Raw genomic sequence first — 21893 nt, forward strand, 5'->3', positions numbered from 1 at the left:
ACGGTTCATAAAATGCAAACATATCTGCAATGCACCCATCCAGATTCAGTATTTATGTATACAATAAATGCTAAACTGGAATACACAAATGTAATGTGTAAGACGATTTTAATAACTCAGCAGCTTGAGAAAATAAATCAAGATCACCGTTTAGCGTGAGTTTTTCAAGGCGACCGTTATTTAGATGTGTCACTTTATGGTTTCCATGGTGACACGTCATTGCTTGTCACGTGACATACCGCATTAACAACAGAGCTGAATGAATGATAATCTGCTTTTATTTCATTTTTCCTTTTTTATTTAAAATATTCACAAATTTGTTAGATATGGCATGAAATAGCTGATATTCCGATTGTCAAATATATGCAAGTGGAAGGGTTTTTTACCTTTATAACGATCGCGTTAGTTGAGCTGTATGCTCGATGGGCACCGCCATCTTAGTTTGTGCCGCAGACGCAGATCAGAGAATTGGATCTGTTGGATTTACAACACGTGAATTCATCCACTTCTCCCGAAATACATAAAATTAAGTGGCTGCTGAACTGGGAGGATAACAGAGTAAACTTTAAAAGTTACTTACACAATGTGTATCTGATATGAATAAAACGTGTCCAGATATAATGAAAAAAAGGATTATTATTGCCTCTTCCTTTGACATCAGTGTGTATTTTACAAACTCTAAATGTATTGTTTTTTTTAGTACTTATATGTCTGAAACCTAAAATAAACATTATGTGGTTAAAAACACTGAAAGGTTGTGATGACAGCTCTGAGTGCGCCTGTCTCTGGCTCAGCGCCAGCCAACGCGCGAGAGCACATTTGAATTTCACGTCATGCACTGGCTGGTGTGTTCGTACACTCCAGGGACCAGCCTAGACTGATCACACCGGTGTGATCATACGTGCGAAAGGGTTAAATTAATTGCAACAAAAATATATAAAATATATCCACTTTTTTATAGAAATCATCTCGCGACCCCTGCGCCGGGGTCCCGCGACGCACCGGGGGGTCACGACCCCCACTATGAGAACCACTGTTCTGATATTTTTGCTGGTTTCAAACACACAAAAAGCTGCATATTTCCAGTCATTCATTTTCAATTAATTGTAGGTCTAATGCTTAGTTAACGGTTCGTGGCATATCTTCAGATAAACTAACTTTGTTAAAAGTCAATTGCCATTGACAGTTAAAGGAACACACCACTATTTTTGAAAATAGGCTCATTTTCCAACTCCCCTAGAGTTAACCAGTTGAGTTTCACCATTTTTTAATCAATTCTGTCGATCTCTGGGTCTGGAGGTAGCAATTTAGCTTAGCTTAGCATAGATCAATGAATCTGATTAGACTGTTAGTATCTTGCTCAAACATGACCAAAGAGTTTTGATATTTTTCCTATTTAAAACTTGACTCTTCTGTAGTTACATCATGTACTAAGACTGACGGAAAATTAATTGACTTGTAGGGTGATATGGCTAGGAACAATACTCTCATTCAAGCGAAATAATGAAGGAACTTTGCTGCCGTACCATGGGTGCATCAGGCGTAATGCTATTACGCATTGCCTGAAAATAACAATATCTTTGCACCTGCTGCACCCATTGTCTCCATTCAGTTAATTAATAAACCATCGGTATCTGCCCTTTTCATATGATTTCCGATGGTTAAAAAAAAAAAAAAAATGGGCCGATAAATATCAACAGCCGATACATTGGTACATACCTACTAACTGTGTTATTAACATATATTAAATGTGTGTGAATTGTAATGTGCCCATTTTCAAGAATAATCACTGCAAAGATAGAGGCTGAAAAAAGAAAAAGAAACTGCACAATCACAATGCATCAATAAATCAAGAGTGACGTTGCCATTGTTATCACTGCTAACTGTTGCAATTTTAGGAGTGAATCATGGTGTTATATGGATCTATAATTTAAGGGATTCACAACTGCATTTAGATGTGGTTATCACTCAGAAAACGTTGCAGTGTCTGTGTGGATACTGAGCTCTTAACAGCATGAAAAATATAATATTCTGAATAGATGACATGCAGAATGCGTCCAAAGTGAGCAAAGAATGAGCTCAGTGATGTCGGTTTTATCACAAAAACTCCTATTATAATAAATGTAGCCTTCTACACTACATGATGAATCCCTTATTTACAGTGACAACAAAGCTACTCATAACAGTTTTCTGCATATGTATAAATAGTCATATTTCACAAAATGTATTTTTTTTGTAATATACAGCTTTATAGAACCATGTATTTATTTATTTATTTTTTTTGTTTACATATAGCTTATAAAAGTAGCAAGGGGCTGAGCTCAGTCATTGCGGTGTCAGCGTCAAATTTCCTGATTGGTGGACCACTAGTAATTATGATGTTTCTTGCCACATCTTAGCACAAAAGTGCATAATCACCATAAGACATGCAAGGCTATTTTAAAATGCATATTAACTTTCTATGACAAAAAAATTGCTGAAATCGGTAGCTAATATTAATATATATATATATATATATATATATTTTTTTTTTATTTTTTTTATATTACTTAAAATGAAAAACTGCAATGATCTTGTGGAAAGAAGGGTATTTTACATGCTTTTATGCATCTCACTAGGTGAAAGGTCATACACATCCAGTGGAGAAGCACTGAGGATTGAGAGAGGCAGGAACTTTGCCTGTGGAACTCAAATCAATAACAACCCGTCAATATTTAGCTTGCCCTCTATCAGTTATCATGCCACACGGTTATCACAGAGAAAGAGAACACCCCCAAACCCCCTGAAATTCCTTACAGAGGGATGTCAAAATGTCAGTGTTTTCTCTCACTCCAAGATCATTCTGAAACGGATCCAGATTAAAAGCATTTTATTGCTAAATGCTATTAAATGTCAGTGTAAAATATCATCACAGAGAAAAAAACTAAACAATCCAAAAATCTCATGTAACAAATATTTTTATTCCTTTCACATAGAAAAATCTAAAGATGGGCAATACACTTTGTCCTCTTCGAGATGACAGAAGATCATGATATAAAAAATAAATATAAAATTTTATTTTTAAGTTAATTAAGTACAGCTGGGTATTTAGGTTTATCCTTGTGCTTTCTGTGTTCTATTTTTAGGATAGGTGTTAAAAAGTACAGTGTGAATGTGAAGCGAATCAGGACTAAATGCATGATTAAATCTTTCCTCCAGACTAAAAGAACCGAACTACAAGTGTAAACACATCCTAGGGGAAGAAAATAAAATGAAATACCTAGAGTGGAGCTGGAACAAAACAACTATAGAATGCTTTGACTGGTCAAATATTGCAAAAAAAAAAAAAAAAATTATGTTCAACAAGTGATGACAAATTCACATGCAAATACAGTTCTGCAGTAAACATTACAACACAGATTCTGAAGAAGCCTGTTGCAAAAACAGAATCCTGTAAGAAAACATGAGCTCAGAGGGGACGTGGCCTTGACAGCTGCATCAGGGATGTTTACTTGTTCTAGCAGCAGGCCTGCACAGACCCAGCATACACCACATTCCCATGACTAAGAAAAAGGTATTTAACTCTGAGGCAGGCTAGACTTTAGTCTTGACTTCAGCATGCTTTTTTTTGAGACAGTGAAACATTTTTCTTCTCTTTCTGAGCAGGAATCATGTGATTGCCCACTCAGAACACAACAATCAGCAGAAACACTCATATCTCTAAATAAGCTGACAACAGCTTGGTAACGACGGTGTGACACAATAGAAAGGTCACAGAATATAAATCAACACATTCATAGTGCCCAGTCACAGCAGGCAAAAATAAATGTGCTACCAAAAAAATTCTCCTTGAGATCAGATCTGATCTCTCCTCAATGCAGCTCAGAGGGAATTTTAAAACCTAAGTGTGACAGAGAAAGCAAATCTGTCACCGGTTTATTTTCCGCTACCATTTATATTTGATTCAGGAATCCCTTACAAACACAATCAGCTGTGTACTACTCTCAAAAAGAGAGGATGACTAATTAATTAGCAAATGTCCAAGGAGAAGGCAATAATCTCATTATGTGTAGGCCATTAAACCCTGAAGGAGCTGCAGTACACTAAAGCCCTGTCAACTTTAACCCAGTCCACTGTCTGAAAGACAAAGAAAACTGCCTTGTATGCGCTCATGTGAAATAATGCAATCATGTAGTCTGCGAAGCACTGCATTTTAAAGCTCTGTATCACCATCATATATGTTTGTTTTGAATGAATAACCCCAGCAGGTAATAACAGACCTGAAAAACAATGCAGATAACAACTGCATGGCAATGTGAAAAAAATTATAATAATACAATTGTATCGCACTGCCATCCTAAATGTTCTATGAAAGAAATAATTAACTTAGAGATTAAAAAATGAGTGTGCTTGATTTTGGTCATTGTTATAAGCCAGATAAACTTGTTCACCCTGTAAATTCTCAAATATTAAGTTTACCTACTCCTAAATCCTAAAATTGAGGGTACACTATTTGTATTCGAGATATGAATCAGAATTTGATATTCAAACTGACTGTTTAGAGATTTCAGTTCTCTAAACTGCATCCTGGAATTTAGTGAAAAAACAGGTAACGTTAAGTTACTGTCCTTTGAGTTACACACACACACACACTATATATATATATATATATATATATATACACACACACACACACACACACACACATATACACATACACACATACACGTATACAGACATACACATATACATGTATGTTGAATTTGAAATTCTAATTTAGTCTTTTTATTGGTTTATAATTTTTATTTAATAAACGTATTAACAAAGCAGATGATGAGCACGAAGCATGTGGACTGATTCACCTGCATCCCTGATGTTCATATAACGTTACGTTAGACTCACACTAGCTTTAAAGCTATCAGCTGTTAGCTTTCAGTTACAGACTAACCCTGAACATATATGACAGACATTTTAAATCACACAAATACAGATAAAGGTCTCTTTCGTTCATAGATCGCGGTATAACGACAGATGACTGGTTTTAGACAGGTTTCGTGAGCTGAAGGGAAGCTGTCTGAGTTAAAATAGCGCAAGGTTGCGTTTCTTCGGCTCTTAACTTACCTCATATTGAATGTATTGTTTCCTCCACTCCGGGGTGATGTGGGCAGACAAGTGCTCGGTGAATTTCATTTTTATGAATATTTCGGGGTGCTTTTGTCTGAGGAGAGTGTCACGCTGCTGGAAAATTACCAGTGAATCATCGCGAGCTTAAAATCACCCTCAGATTAACGGCTGTTTTTCGTTGCTCCGCGACACACAGTTTTAGGGCAAATATTGCGATATTTTCAAACAGAGTTCCCCGGTGTTCCTCATCATCCCTTCAGTTGTTTTTTCAAAGGCTGCGGGACGCTGGCAAGGGTGGTTTAGAGGGCCAAAGGAGCTCTTGACAGAGTGTTTCTCTGCCTGATATCTGAACCTGAGGCTCCAGCGGCCGCCATCATTGTCGGAGAATGACGTCACGGGCGCGTCACCGCAGAGGATGTTTTCCAACTCGCAGTGGTGACCGACTGCTCGTACCTCTTAAAATAATTACTGTGAATTATAGACACGTGAAGTCAAGGGCAGGTTATTCTTAACCCAACAAGCCTAAAGGTAAAACGTTTCTCGTCGCTCAAATGTGCATTTGAATTTGTGTCCCTTCCTGCACCAGCTTGTTTATCATTCAGTCACAGCTTATCTAGGCTGAGTGACGTGTTTCCCAATTGGGTCCAAAGCTGAAGTCTTCATCTACAAAGCAGTGCTAGTGTCTTTTTTTCACCCACCCGTTTCTCAGTTAAATCTGTTAAAACGTATGTATGCATACATGTATAATTTTATCTATGCAATTAAATAAAATGTACGTTAAATATTGGTAAAAAGGGATCAAATAATATGAGACATGGAACACAGTTTCCATCATATTCCAATGTACTTTGACACTTCCCAGATTCCCCTCAGTGTTTATCAACATAAAGACAACACAAATATTTGGCAATAAGATTATTCGTTCTTCCCAAATGAAGAATCATTTTGCTCCATTAAGTCAGCAAATTTGTACATTTAATAAACAGCAAAATGAAGAGAAAGTACATCACTTTACATACAAAAAAGGAAAAGGGAGTATATTTAACAAAACATAATAACAAAATACCCATTTAATTTTTAGGACATAATATTTCATATTTATATAGGTCAGCATTTATGGTTTTCTTATTTTTAAGCTACACTGAAAAAGAAGGGTATTGCTATTACATTTAGCTGGGCTTCCCTTACATGTCTGGGAATCGCTGAATGTGTGTGGGGAAAAGCTACATCTTCAGTTAGTCATCAGGGTGCTGTGGATCTCCAGGAACGTGGGTCTTTCTTTGGCATTTCTCTTCCAGCAGCTGAGCATGAGGCTGTACACAGAATCAGGACAGCAGTGCGGCTTCGGCAGATACGCCTGAAGGGTTCAAAATACAGCTCAGCACTGACACCTTTAGAGTTTTCCAAGTTATTACATGGATTTTTCCCTGACTCATCTTGCAGTGCCAGCTATTCTTAGGCACAAGGAGGAAAAAAGCATACATTTGTCTGCAGAAATACTCTTTTTCAAACAGGAGTCGAATTTAAATGTCAAAAAATATAAAAAATATTTTGATATTTATATCTAAATAATAAAATTGCATTTAAATTAACATGTTATTTAATAATAAAATACAAAATATAATACATATTAAATATATATATATATATATATATATATATATATATATATATATATATATATATATATATATATATATATATATATATATATATATATATATATATAATAAAAAGAAAAAGGACAATGCACAATTAACATGACCACTTAAAGGGTTAGTTCAGCCAAATATTAAAATTATGTCATTAATAACTTACCGTACACACAGCTTCAATGGAGGGACTGAGAGCTCTCGGACTAAATCTAAAATATCTTAAACTGTGTTCCAAAGATAGACGGAGGTCTCACTGGTTTGGAACGACATGAGGGTGAGTTATTAATGACATAATTTTGATTTTTGGGTGAACTATCCCTTTAAGTGATCATGTTAATGTGCCAGATTTAGCCACAGGCTAATTTTCATCTCTAGTCCCTGGCAGGTTGATGGTAAAAAGCATTAATTAAATTAACATGTTCTTAAACTAGTCATTTACAATGCACAAATACAAATTATTAGTGCGTCAATTAACAATCAACAAATCTAATCAAGTGTAAAATTACATATTTAAGCATTAAAGAAGGAGTACTGTTATTAAATAAGTAAATTAAATATAATGTTACTGAGATTATTTTATTCATTCTGGAGGTCTCTGATGATTTCCTAGATGTTGTACAGTTTGAAAAGTAAAAATGATTTACACAGATACTGGCAGAGATGAAGGTTGTAACTGTTGCATGCTCAAGTCTCACCTGTTTGTTTTGGTCTCTAAAGAACTCGCCCGTGTTTTCGATCACCTGTTCATCTGTGAACTGGGCATATGGCTGCTCTTTACACAGGGTCAGAATCTCCCACAAGGTTACTCCAAATGCCCACACATCACTGGCCATGGTGAACTTGCCCTGTAGAAACACAGATGGTCAAAAAGATTGAGCAGCATATGAGTTTGTGGCTCCACAAATTTAACTCTAGAAAGACTCACCAGTAGGATGCTTTCCCAGGACATCCAGCGGATGGGGAGCACTGCTCGTCCCTGTATACGGTAGTAATCTCCACGATAAAGGTTCCGGCTCATGCCGAAATCAGCGATCTTGATGGTGTTATTTGTGCCCACTAAACAGTTGCGTGTAGCAAGATCACGGTGAACAAAATTTAGGGAGGACAGATACTTCATTCCCGAGGAAATCTGAGAGGCCATGTGGATCAGTATTCTGTAGCTGAAGAGAAAAAAAAAAGTATACTAAAGTTTGGTCTGTTCTTCAAAAGTTTCATATGGCTTTAGAAGACACTGAATATAGGACTAAAGTAAAAGAAACAAACTTTTAAGTGGAGTGTCTGCTTTTTTTTATTGGTCTCTAAGCAAAAATAAAGGTGTTCTCTTTAAACCTGTTTGTGCAGTTTGTGTAAAAGCAAGTAACACTCCCCATTGAATAGAGTGTTGATTTGCAGAATGCATATTGGCTGCAGAAATTATTGTGGGATTGATTCATTTTTCATACTTAAAAAAAAGGAGTTATAATAGAAAATATGATGCACTATATTGCAGGGTTGGGGGCTTGGGCAAAATGTCACCAAAATGAACAAAAATGGCTTATAAATTCAAGATAAATGGGGCAAAAAGTGCCCCTACACAATTAAAAAACTTTTTGCGGCTGTTGCGTTAAAAAAGAATTGTGAAAATTAATGAAAACATTTACATGTTGATTCACTCACATTGCAGCAGATTGCTTTTCACACTTTTGTTTTTCTTTTTTGCAGCGTTGAGCCTTATGAGCAATCACACGCATTTCTGTTGAACTTAGGAATGCAATGGCCAATCAGAGACGACTGGATTAGTCAGCACTGAAAACTCTGGAGTTGTTGTTGAGAGTCTGCTCACTGATTGAATAGCTTGTGAATTCCCTCATCATAAACAACACACCGTCAATAAGATGTAAATGAAAGATTCATTTCATAGCTTGAGAGATTATGATGGGAGTTTTTGCATAACTTGCACTAGACTAGACAACATCATGGACCAACATGTTTGTCTGTGAAGCCAGAATATATGAAGAGCCACTTCCCCAAAACAGAGAAACAAATAACAATTTTTTTTTTATATGTATGCTATTAAATTATATTAATAATCATTATTACAATATCAAGAGCAATAATTGATGATTTTTGTCATAATATTGCAGCCATATTAGCTCCTATTTTTTAAACGTATAATTTAGATATCATTTTTTGAAACAGGCAGATGTTATTGTAATAAAGTATTTTGATTGATTGAAGCAGGTGCTTAAATCTGACATTAAAGACAACACATTACTGAGGTATATATATATATATATATATATATATATATATATATATATATATATATATATGCCCAAGGAGATCATTTCCAGGGAGCAAAAATTAAGTTAATTTCTGACCCTGCTATATTGTATTAATATAAAGGAATGTTCTAATTTATTTTTTTTATTCTACTCTCATATTATTGCTAATTTAGCTTTTGTTTAAGAGTCAATCGTTCGTTCGTTATCTGACTCGGCTCGGTGTTTATCTTCAGTTCTCTCTTCACAGCAGTTCAGTCAGTGTACTGTTTGAGTAAATGCATTACTCCGGGATATTGGTTTGTTTGAACTCAGAGGGACTGTAAGCCACATTAAAAAAGTTAACAGCTTAAGTCATTTGTGGATTAATGCGTATTGGAGACGCGAACCGTTTAAAACGATTCAGTTCGATTTGGTGAACTGGTTCAAGAAGATCCGGTTACATCGAATGAACGCACTCACAACAGACCCGGAAGAGAAGACAATGCTGAATAAAGTCGTAGTTTTTGATATTTTTGGACCAAAATGTATTTTCGATGCTTCAAAAAATTCTAACTGACCCTCTGATGTCACATGGACTACTTTGATGATGTTTTTCTTACCTTTCTGGACATGGACAGTATACCGTACACACAGTTTCAATGGAGGGACTGAGAGCTCTTGGCACTTCAAGTCAATCGAACCAACAAACACGTGTGTATATTTGCATCGCTTTGATCATTCCCTCTAGATCTTACCTTCTCACACGCAGCCCCACGATTGGTCGATTATGTACAATACCTGCATGTTATTGGTCAAACTGCTGGGACGTGTCCCGGATGAATGGCGCATATGGTCATCCTATTTTTAATGTAAATTAATAAAAATACAATGGTTCATTGGTAGTTCATGTCTGCTCAGGTCCATTGAAGGTAGGTTATGTGATTTCGGAAAGGGTAGCATTAGCAAAAGATTTGAGGATTCAAGATTTAAAAGCATAAGATCCCAGCCTCCCTGCAAAATCACTCTCCAAAGCCACGCCTCCTCCAAAACACATGAACTGCCACAGGCAGACCAGACCAGTTTTTGAACCAAATTACCCACTCTGACTCTGACTCTGAAAAATTAACTACGGAGCCCCGCACATGACATGCAAGAAAAAATAAATAAATTGTGCGCACAATTTACTAATTCCTTCCCTCGATTTGCTAAATCATGCACACGATTAAGCAAATCGAGGGAACGAATTAGAAAATCGTGCGCACAATTTATAAATCGAGTGAACGCAATAGTAAATCGAGGGAACGCTATAGTAATTGTGTGCACGTTTTAGTACATTGGGGGAACGAATTAGTAAATCGTGCACACGATTTAGCCTTATATTTTTTCCTGTGGGTCATGTGCGGGTCTCCGTAATTAACAGATGAAACTTTTGAAATCTAAAATATCTTAAACTGTGTTCTGAAGATAAATGGAGGTCTCACGGGTTTGGAACGACATGAGGTGGAGTTATTAATGACATAATTTAGATTTTTGGGTGAACTAACCCTTTAAGTAACATTTTGGCTTGAGTATAAATAAAATACTGTATATTTATTATTTTTATAATAATAATATAATATTAAACATCTTTGTATGAAATAAATTAATGTCTGAATTAAATCATAAATATAATTTAAGAAACTGAATTATGTTCCAAAGGATCTGCTTTTTTTTTCATTTTTCATTGTGATATACCTGATGGCAGCTGAGTTGCCAGACGGAAGTCCTTCTTCCTGCAGCTCATGGCGGGACAGGAACTGATTGAGGTCTCCGTTTTCCATGTACTCCGTGATCATGCACAGCGGATCGCTCTCAACGCACACCGCCAACAGGCGAATGATGTTCGGGTCTCTTAATCGTGAGATGATCCTGATCTCTTTCAAGAAGTCGTTCCTGAAAATGTAGATTTCCTTGAGGAAAATGTAAATTGTCCTAAAATGGCTGGACAGCATCTGTAAAGCAAAAAGCAGTGCTTCTCAGCAACAACAGGCATGTAACATCGATTGCGGGACACCTGCACCTATGTGTCACCTTGCATTTTTGTTTGCATCCTCTCTTAGTGTCTTGACTGCTACGAGTATTGGCTCATTGCTGATGTCGCCACAATGGTCCTTCTTGAACTCCTGCATTCCCTCAGCTTCACACAGATGAACCTGTGGCAGGAATGAACACATAAAACAAATAACTTGAACAAGAGTAACTTTTTTTAGTGAAGAGAATTGTTCACTGACTTCTCCAAACTGTCCTTCTCCAAGTTTCTCTTTGAAAGTCAGTCTCTCCCTCGGAAACTCCTCCAGAGCTCCGTCTCTTCCTGGAGATAGGGGCATGTTGACCACTGTGACGCGGTAACTGTGGGCACCAGCGGCTTCCTGCTGGGTCACGATATCTGCCTCTGCGTAGTGTGGGGCCTCGTTTGTAAGATGGGTTGTAGAGGGTTCGGAAGGGGCATCGATCATTGCTGTAACACAACCATATTAACATAGATATGTTATGTTGTTAAAGGTATAGTTCACCCAAAAATGAAAATTCTATCATCATGTCAGACTTCATTTCAGTTATTTTTTGTTAATATGTATTTACTTGGGTGGTGCTAGCGCAGTGGATAAGACACATGTCTTTGGTGTGAGAGACCCGGGTTCGAATCCACTGTGAGACACCAATGTGTCCCTGAGCAAGACACTTAACCCCTAGTTACTCCAGAGGTGTGCGACCTCTGACATATGTGGCAATTGTAAGTCGCTTTGGATAAAAGCGTCAGCTAAGTGAATAAATGTGAAATGTGAATGTACTTGGAAAATACAGAAGTATGCATCACTGGGCTGATAAGAGTTTTAAATGTCTCTTATGCTTACCAAGACGTGCTTATGCTTATTTGATAAAAATACAGTGAAAACAGCAATAATATGAAATATTATTACAATTGAAAATAATGTTTCTATTTCAGGTTTTTTTTAATGTAATTAATTCAGCTGATAGTGTCATAGTCATCTGCTGGAGTGCCCATGACAGCCACCAGAGGGCACTCCTCCCAAATCATTGCCCAGTGCTTGTGGACTTCATTTCCCATCCTCCACCCATATTTTTTATACACACACACACACACACACACACACACACACATATATATATATATATCTTTGTGTGACAGAGACAACAATTTCAGTTGTTATTCATTGATAAAACCAATATGGTGATAGGATTGCGAAAAAAAATTAAGTCCAGTTTAATATCCAATGTCACATGATACATTGAAAGGAGACATATTTGAAATTAAAGTTTGTCAGTGAATGTCATTGTCAGTGAATAATGCTCTTAATTTCAGGCTGTTCATCAAACAGAGCTATTTCATATGGCTATTTTGGTGGTATTTTTTCCAGACAGATGAAGCTACTATAAACTCCTGGGTTTGGAATGACATGAGGATGGATAAATATTGAGCAGTCCTACCAAGGTTTTCCGTAGCCTGGAACTCCGGTAGTTTCCGTAAAAGTTGTGATGGTTCCTGATAGTCAGATCCCATGGGGAAAATTCGTTCATACGTGGAAGTGGACTCAACATCGCTGGACAGAGAGGAGTGACGGTGGATGAAGGCTTCTCTCTGAACAGACAGACGCACGGTCAGCTCATCATCCAACATACGCCGAGAGGCCTTCAACAAAATATGATACATAACATGCTACTGTACATTGATAACCAAAAACTGACAGCAAGGTTATTATAGTTAACAAAAACTAAAACCATTTAAAAAAACTAGCATTACTTGAAATAAAATAAACTTTAACTGAAAATAAAACATAAAACCTTTAAATTAGCCAATTACCAATGCAATGTTTCCCATTTTCATTTAGTTTAACTTGATGTACTGTACTAAAACAATGGAAACTTAATCAATATTAACGTTATATTTTTTTATTAAATTACAAAAACACAAAAAATTACTAAAGCTTTAATTAAAATCCAAATGTAAAACACACACACACACACACACACACACACACACACACACACACACACACACACACACACACACACATATAACATTTGCTGATGGGGTGAATGTTACTGTCATGTTATACAGCTTTCTATTGCTCTCTATTGTCATTTTACAGTACAGCAAGCTTCAAACTAATAATCCTACCTTCTCAATCATCTTCTGCCAGACCTGTCGCCACAGTATGATTATTATGATGGCAAACAAAATGACAATAATGGCCACCAAACAGCCTATCAGGATCCTTGTGTTGCTGTCATCGATTTTGTGGGTGGGATCATCACCTGCCGAAAGTTCAGAGTAGGAAATAAAATTTTTATGTTTTACAGAATCAAAATCTTTTTTCTTCTTCTTTTTTTCCCTGTTTTTCTGCTAAATTACATCCTTTTAATGCAATATTGAGCAGTGCAATGCTTCTATCAAAAAAGTGACCTGGCACTTTTAACTGTGGATGGAACTGCAGTCACCATAGTTAGTTTTTTTTTTTTTTTACATTTTATGTTACAGCATAATAAAAAAAATATATATATATATATATATATATATATATATATATATATTAAAAAAATATTATTTTTCATAAAACTCTAAAAGCCATACCGATCTATTACTCTATAAAAATATATTTTATTTGTAAAATTGTGAAATTCATGAGGCCACTGCATGAAGCACTGAACAACAGGTGGCACTGTTGCCTGCTAATTAACACTGTAAAATTGTATAGCAACTATTTGGCACTGTGTGAGAGCAGATAATTATTCACAAATAATTCTTTATTGCATCTAAAATAAATATAACATTCACCTGGGAGAATCCCTGGAGTCTGATTACGTTTACGAGGAACAAGAGAGGTGTTGTACACTGCTGTATCTGAAAGGTGAATATGGGTGAAAGGCATTTTGAACTGCAGAGGTACTGTATTTTTAGTAAGCTATTAATATGTTATTAATTATGAAAAAGCGAACAGATAAGAAAAGGAGCGCTGGAGATGAAAGAAAGAACATGCAGCGTGATAAAAACCATAATTACCTGACTGGAAAGCAATTTCACTGAACATCATCCAGATGTCATTGAATGCAAAACGGCACCTAATTGTGCTGGCCATGCGGTTGCCAAGGGCAACTGTGACAAACCGAGCACTTGGACTGATGTTGTCTGCTTTCAGCTTGAAAACCACAGGACTGGGCTCCCAGTCTGAATCCGAACGGAAGTAACAAACGGCCCGTCGAAACATTTTTACTCCCCATGTGTACATGTTGTTACAGTGGACCTATCAAACAAAAGGTTATCCAGCAATACAAATGTATAAATTAATAATTATAATAATAACATATATGTTACCCCGTGTGAAAAAAGTAGTAGACCTACAATTGAATGCACTTTTTACATTATGGAAATAAATTATGAACCTATGTAATGAATTGCTTCTATTGCCTTTTGAAATTAAAAAGTATTCTCTAATATACTGACAAGTATTTATTTTGAACAAAAATATAATTTAATGTCATTTTGACTAAAACTTAGCATGTATTTAAGTATATTTTCAAATACAAATTTGTAATGATGAAGTTGCAATTTTGTTCAGTTAAAATATAATTTTAAATGTTATAAGAAAGAACACTAAGTTAAAATGTATTATTATTAAACTGATATTACACTTTTATCAAGAACTTCACGTTTAGTTTAACACATCAAAATAAATGTACAAAAGATGATTAAACAATGATTTAAAATCTACCTTTTAATTTGACATTATTACAAATCACCTTTTTTAACTGTCTATATAATATATTCAATTTCATATATATATATATATAATCTGCAAGTATTTTTTAAATATACAGTATAGTATAATATTTAACTTTTAATATATTTCATATTATTTAATATATAAAATGTTATGATCACTACAAGTGCACATTCAATACAATTAAGCACACTTATTTTTCAGAAGGGCCATGTAGACACAGATGTATTTCAGACAAACCTTCATTGATGTGAAATTTCTGACCCGGTCGAACTCAAATGTCATCTCCACCGAGCCACCAGGGAAACTAGCATTGGTCCAGCCCACATAGTCATAGCCAGGCCAGACCCCATACACCTGGCTTCTGGTGAAGTCATCTAAACCCCAGCTTCCATCAGTGAGCTGTCCGAGGCCTTCTGTCATGCTGGGAGAAAACCTTGTTGTATCATTTATGTGAATGAGGTGGTCATATTTACTGTAGTGTTGACTGTGTGATGCTTTACCTGTAACGAATGGCTCCATCATACACAGTGTCATTTAAGTAGATTTTTTGGCCTCTGAAAGTCATCTGCTGGCCAGCAGGGGCGCTGTAGGACACAAGACCATCTGCAGCAACGATGAAAGGTAGTCACCCAAAAATGAACATTTTTGTACCAAATCTATCTATCTATCTATCTATCTATCTATCTATCTATCTATCTATCTATCTATCTATCTATCTATCTATCTATCTATCTATCTATCTAGGAAACAAAGTCAATGAAATCACATAAGGCTGAGTAAGGTAAGGTTTGTTAATGCTGCAGTCTGCATTTAAGCAGTTGCACGAAATATGTTTTATAGTTTACCAAGCCATTCACAGCCGTAGAGCTCCACCCTCATGCACACAATCATAGAGGGGTCAGTCACAGGCATGAAACGCACAAAACGAGCAATAATTGGAGGCTCCAGGTCCTTAAGCACAACATCATAGGCGTTACTGTTCCCTTCAATGATCTAAAAAGATGAATAAGGATGAGAACACACAAACAATGAACTCCCATTTCACAATCCTCATCACTCTTAGAGGCCTAAAGGTAAAGTTCCCCCCAAAATTCAAGTTCTGTCACCATTCGCTCACCCTCATGTCATTCAAAACCAACGGAGGCCCTCAATGGAGACAGATATGTGAAAAAATTATTGCATGGCCACAAGAAACTTTCCAGTCATCCTCAAACTTTTGAGGAGTTTTCTTGCAAAATTACTGCATTTCTTGAGAAACTTTTTCTTCCAACTTCATTTTATTTATACCACAAAAGTGTTGTGAGTGACCGCAAAGATTCTTGGGGGATTGCAAAAGCATTGAAATGCTCCAATCTAATCCCCCCACCACCACTCCCTGTCCCCCCAGGGGCTCAATACAAACCGGTTTGACTTTCTTTCTTCTGCATAACACAAAAGATGAGATTCTGAGGAAAGCTGGGGTCCAAATGACATTGAGCCTCAATGATTTTTATTGCATGGAAAGAAAATCAACTGAAACATTTTTTTAAAGAATGTCGCACAGGTTTGAAACATCATGATTGTGGTAAAGTGATGACAGAATTGAAAATTATCAACTAATCAGAACAAAGATCTCGGTCTCAGTATAACTGATAAGAATAACATTGGCATCATCTCACCTGTCGACCTTGCCGGTCACGCCAGGAGACCCAGCGTGTGCCGTCCCGGCTGTATTTAACCTTGTATCGCTGGGCAAACTCTTTGCCCACTCCATCTGCGTGCCGTCCCTGCGTGCCAACAAGAGTGACAAAATGAAGGGTGCGAAGGTCAATCTGCAGAAATTCCTTTAGATTATTTGGTTCAGCCATGACATCTGGACACCACGCTCCATCTCCATCTCCATCATCAAAATCCAATCTGAAAATAGAGGGATATGGTGGAGAAAATACGTTTTATTATTAGTATAATAGGATCAGTTGTGTGATCAGTGTGTTAGATGTACCTGCCATATCGAGCTGCGGTGGACTCTGACCACTGGCTGGAAGCAGAAATATCTTCATCCTGAATTTGGCCTCCAGTCATCCCCAGTGGGTACCTACACACAGCTATCACATGAAGAAATTAAGGAAGGTTATATGACACATATTGACAGCGCAGTCGATATTAAAATTATGTGCACTGGCACAAAAGTGAAAGTATTTATTATCTGTTAGTGGTGTGCTCTGATTGGCCAGCTATCCAGTGCATTGTGATTGGCTGAATACCTCAAGCGTGTGACAGAAATGTTACCCCGCTTAACATATAGTGATGCCCTGTCCAGCCGGAGCGATGAGACATAAACATAAAACCCGCATTATACACGTGATATAAACATGATTTCTAGCCATATCCTCTTTTGGAAGGCAAAGTTTCGTTTTCTCAACGAAACAGCGTCACACCGCTGCCAAGTGTGAGCGAAGGCTGACGATCCCGGGCTGGACTCTGCTTCGTCCACGGTGAAAGCCAATCCGGTGATCCACAGTGCAAAGTTGATGTACTTCCTCAGCGACCAGAATGGATCAGCTCCAGACATAACGAAGCTCTTTTGGAAGACCAAACAAAGTAGTTTCGCTCTCACAGTGAAACACACAGTGTCTATACGACATGGCAGCGGTGGCAACAACAATACTACAATGAGAATAAAAGGTACGCTTTCTTTCTTTGCGTGAACATCTGGGCGGTGTTATGCAAATCTTCCCACATTGTGACATAGAGATGTGGGGGGCATGTTTAAATGAGCCGTTTGGGGGGGGGGGGGGTGAGGATGAGTCTTAACTTTAATAAAGAATATCTCTTTGGATTTGAGACTTAAGTCTTTGCAACTTTACAGATCTTCTTTATTCACCAAGAGCTCGTAACACTCCAAAGAGAAAGGATTAATTTAAATCGCATCATATGACATCTTTAAGAAATGTTTCTTGAGCAGCATTCCGAATAATAGAATGATATCTGGATCATGTGACACTGAAGACTGGAGCAGTGATGCTAAAAAATTCAGCTTTAGGAATAATTACATTTTAGAATATATTAAAATGGAAAACAGTTTTAAATGGTAATAACATTTGACACTCCCATTTTTACTGTATTTTTTAATCAAATAAATTCAGCATTGGTGAGCATAAGAGACAGATTACTGCCACAGTAATATAATAGCAGACATCCGCTGAGTGAAACCGGATCTTCCTTGAAGGTGAAATGATCCTAGGTTCTCGGTTTCTAGGTTTTTGGGACTGAACCGATAATCTGTGTATCCTAGCTGCCACCACTCCAGAAACTAAAACACCAGACTAAGATTCACTACACAGTAGGTGGCATTGTGCTGCAGGAGCAAGACTCCATATTTCTGCTCCAGGGAGGTTGTGCGAATAGGTGGAATCCACACCCCATGAGCAAATACCCAAAATACCACTAAACCCCCATCCGTTAGGCCTCAGCAGAAAACAGACAGACTTTTATGTTCATTCCAGGTCATGCTCACCAGGAACCGCAGGACATTCTCAGCTTTGTGATATTTTTCTTCTCAGTTACTTCTCTTTAAAAAGTAGGAAAGAAAAACAGTTGCTGCAAAGTTAATGAATGATCCATCATTATTATTTGTCACATATTTACCAGAAAACACAGAACATTCTCCAATTCCTAACATTATAGAAACTTTCTCTTTAGATTCAGTTTTCTGTAAACAGAGTCTAAACAGAATCCATAAACTATCAATCTCAGAATGTTCTGGGATTAAAAACATTTTAAAGACAAATGCGTCTTTGTTTGATTTTCTTTCCCTGGCAGTAACTTTACAGCAGTGCAGGGATAAATAGACTCCACTGTAGAGGAGTACAAACTCTGTAGTCTCAGTCACCCAGTGAATAAATACTTCCCATCTCTCTAAAATTGATTTGTTAGCCTTGGCAGATGAAACAGACACTGGACCCCAAGCATAGTTTCCTCTATGACGCTACCTAGTGTCAATGACATGCCTGTTTTCAGCCGTCAATATGAAGGTACAAAAAAGGATCTTTTAGTATCTCATTTAGCATATTAGCATAGCTGTATATCAGTTTTTTTTTTACAGGGCAGTCTTATCATCAGATCCTTTGATTTCAGATGTAATTTCCACTTGTAATTCTCTTTATGTCTTTATTTATTTATTGTGTATTAAGGAATTGTATGGCACTAGTGAAGAGTTGAACCCGAAAATGATTTGCACTTGGAGCTTCCTTTGCACAGTTTTACATTTTTTTTCCCCCCTATTGTATTAATTTCTAAGGCATACATTGACATGAGGCTAAATGCAGTGAACCTAATGCTGACCCAACTTTTCCTAAAGGCTATATGACAAAATAACTTGACATATATTTGCACTATATAATATTATGAATCAAAAGCTGTTCCTTGTGATTTGTGAATTATTTTAATTATGCTTCATTCCTCTCACCTGGGTTGACCTGTGACTTCACTGCTCCAACCAGGAGAAGGACAATAAGATATTGTCTCATTTGGAACATCTTATTTTGTGACCTTAACTCCTGTAAAAAACAAAAAAACAAAAACAAAAAAACATTTTTTTCAATGTAGTTTAACAAATGATCTGTTAATTTACATACTTTATTCTCTTGCAGTATTTAAAATGATCAGTTAAACACATCACATTCAAAATCAAAAAAACTGAAAATTAAAACTAGGAATATTTGGTCAATATTGGACAAATATGAATTTAGAATATAATTAAATAATGTTGTTAATAATAACCAATAATAATTTAATAATGTCATACATATAATGATATTAAATAACACTAAAAGGTATTTGCATTACACTGAACACATTCATAATGCTTAAAAGAAAAAATATGGAGAAAAAAGCTTGCCAAACCATGAACCCAAAAGATGAGGAACAAAGTGGCTCTTGTAGGTGCATTTGCCCTCAGGTAAGTAAGTTTTCCCTGTATACAAAGTCCACTATGTGACTGGTGTTTATTTATATTGCGTATGGCTCCACTCAGCTGCCTGTGGGAGAGCAGTACTGTATGTACAGTGACCAATAGAATCCCACTCTTTATGGAGCACAACCATCTACTACAATCCTAAACAACAATGTGTAATCAACTGTTCTCTGGTATAAGCAACTATATGTTTTACTTAATTATTTTAAACCATAATTTATGAGTATTATTGAATGAAAATTTTGCGTAACAGAAATTTACCTAGGAACATTTATTTAAAATTTAAAAATAACATATTTTGTAACTCTTGGATAAAATATGTTGATATACGTTTTTCTTAACACTGCCAAGGATTATTAGTATTATGGAAAAATGATTTCCAGCAGAGACTCAATCATTCATGCCTGATTTGTTGGCCATATGCAATAAACTCATAATCACATATAAAGAGCCAATTGAAACATTCTACAAAATACAAATGACACTCACCGCTTTCTTCAGTCATAAACTCAAAGATTACTGCCTCAAAGTATTAACCTCTGAGCAAAACACAATCCACCTCATCTTCACGATCCATCCTGAGGGAAAATGAGCAGCTGGGGCAAGTGACCCTCTTACAGGAGCAGAAATAAACAGAGAGAAGAAAAAAAAGATACAGTCAGCACCATTCTGGGGAAAGTCCAAAAGCCCAGATTTCAACCTGAGAAACAGGTTTTAATTATACACACAATAGTTGTATATGTCTCATTCAGTTTAAAGTGCTTATAGGCATCATTATTCAAAGTGTAAATTGCACAAAATATTTCCAAAAGTGTCTCCGCTGTGTGACAAATGTCAATTTTTAGATGCCAGCCTGTCTCATAGCTATGTCTTGTGTCCCAAATTACGGAGTTTCTGGAACAAAATATTACAAGTTTTTTCAGATACAATGGACTTTCCTATTGAACCAGATCCTATATTAATTATATTTGGATTTTCCAAAGAATTTTTGAGACTTACACGGGTACAACAACAGTTTGTTTCATATGGGTTGATCTCTGCCAAAAAACGTATCCTTTTGTTTTGGAAGAAAAAAGAGGTTCCAACTCTTAAATTGTGGCTGACAGAGTTGACGAGTACTCTACATTTGGAAAGAATCTGGTATACCCTAATAGACAAGATTGTGTTATTTGAAAAAATGTGGTCCCCTTTTATTGCCTTTTTACATACTTGTGATTAATATGTTTATTATGCCTTCAGTACCTACTTTTACCACTGGATAGCACTTAAGGGTCTGTTTTTTTTCTTTTTTGGGTGGGATGGGGGGTGGCTGTTTATTTGTTAAAATGTAAGTTATATATGTTTGTATTTAAAAAAGTGTAATTACAAGTGACTATCAGCTAACATTTCGAATAATAAAAATATTTAAACCACAATAGTTGTATATAATTTTCACACAATAGTTCCCTGTTTTTCAAAGTAAAACTAATATATATTTACACATGAAAAGTCAGTGTTTGCTGAACAAGTCCTACATTTAAGGAAATTTGCATGTGCACAGGTATATATTATTTAACCATAGTTTAACCATGGTAATTGTAGTAAAACACTGGTTACACAAATGATAATTAATACGCCAAAAGACCATGGTTACTGTACTTTTACTATAATAAAACCATGGGTAATTTTTGTAAGGGCAGTTGGTCAGTTTACTAATTAGAAAAAGTCACTTAGAACTAGTAACTAAGTAACTTTGAGTTGTACTGAAAGCTTATTGTATTATTGTATTAAAAGCTCACTGTATAGAGTAATGCAAGAGAGAGAGAGAGAGGGAGAGAGAGATAAAGAGAGAGACAGAGAGATAGACCGAGTGAATGTAATTACCTGCATCTGATACAGCATTCATTCTTCAGCCTCAGTCTTATATTCACAATAAAACATTAGTTAGAATGGAAAGCGATATCTTTGTCATAGCATTCTTTCCTGTTTCCTCTGTTAAAGGTGATTTCCAATGAAAGCACTGCTCACTGCATTTGTTGGCTGTGTCTTAAGGTGTTGTTGAAAGTAAAAAATAACTTCCTTGTTTGTAACCGTTACAGTCTCTTTCAATATAAAAGTCTTTAATGCTGACTTACTCATAAAAGTATCTTGTCACCATCTAATGGTGGAACAATGTAAC

General features: G+C 36.3%; 2 protein-coding genes across 3 annotated transcripts in view; both read right to left on the reverse strand.

Moving 5' to 3' along the window:
* xpr1b (xenotropic and polytropic retrovirus receptor 1b) overlaps positions 1-5567 on the reverse strand; it is a 30796-nt gene extending 25229 nt beyond the window's left edge. Inside the window, exon 1 of the mRNA XM_059502376.1 lies at positions 5101-5567. Within this exon, the coding sequence (XP_059358359.1) occupies positions 5101-5169 (69 nt within the window). The 5' untranslated portion in view covers positions 5170-5567. The remainder of the gene's footprint in view (positions 1-5100) is intronic.
* A 505-nt stretch (positions 5568-6072) lies between these two features.
* On the reverse strand, positions 6073-20341 carry ddr2b (discoidin domain receptor tyrosine kinase 2b). 2 transcript variants are annotated; one of them, XM_059502375.1, is made up of 17 exons: positions 20225-20341; positions 19229-19319; positions 16763-16865; positions 16440-16677; positions 15627-15774; positions 15282-15384; positions 15019-15202; positions 14061-14301; positions 13836-13901; positions 13179-13315; positions 12488-12638; positions 11272-11498; positions 11072-11193; positions 10736-10933; positions 7684-7918; positions 7454-7603; positions 6073-6460 (listed from the first exon to the last, which is right to left on the reverse strand). In XM_059502375.1, exons 2-17 carry the CDS (start codon positions 19296-19298, stop codon positions 6335-6337), a joined length of 2499 nt encoding a protein of 832 aa, XP_059358358.1. In that variant the 5' UTR covers positions 19299-19319; positions 20225-20341; the 3' UTR covers positions 6073-6334. The 2 variants fall into 2 exon arrangements, with proteins under 2 accessions (XP_059358358.1, XP_059358357.1); XM_059502374.1 differs by having other exon boundaries at positions 12488-12689.
* Positions 20342-21893: the final 1552 nt, after the last annotated feature.

Source organism: Carassius carassius, chromosome 20, assembly GCF_963082965.1.
Source record: "Carassius carassius chromosome 20, fCarCar2.1, whole genome shotgun sequence".
Lineage (NCBI taxonomy): Eukaryota > Metazoa > Chordata > Actinopteri > Cypriniformes > Cyprinidae > Carassius > Carassius carassius.

Coding starts and splice junctions, on each gene's coding strand:
- ddr2b (XM_059502374.1), bottom strand. CDS start 19,298: ATGTTCCAAATGAGACAATATCTTATTGTCCTTCTCCTGGTTGGAGCA. Junction 16,866..19,228: donor GAAGTCACAGGTCAACCCAG/GTGAGAGGAATG, acceptor TTCATGTGATAG/CTGTGTGTAGGTACCCACTG. Junction 11,499..12,487: donor CCAGGCTACGGAAAACCTTG/GTAGGACTGCTC, acceptor GTTGTGTTACAG/CAATGATCGATGCCCCTTCC.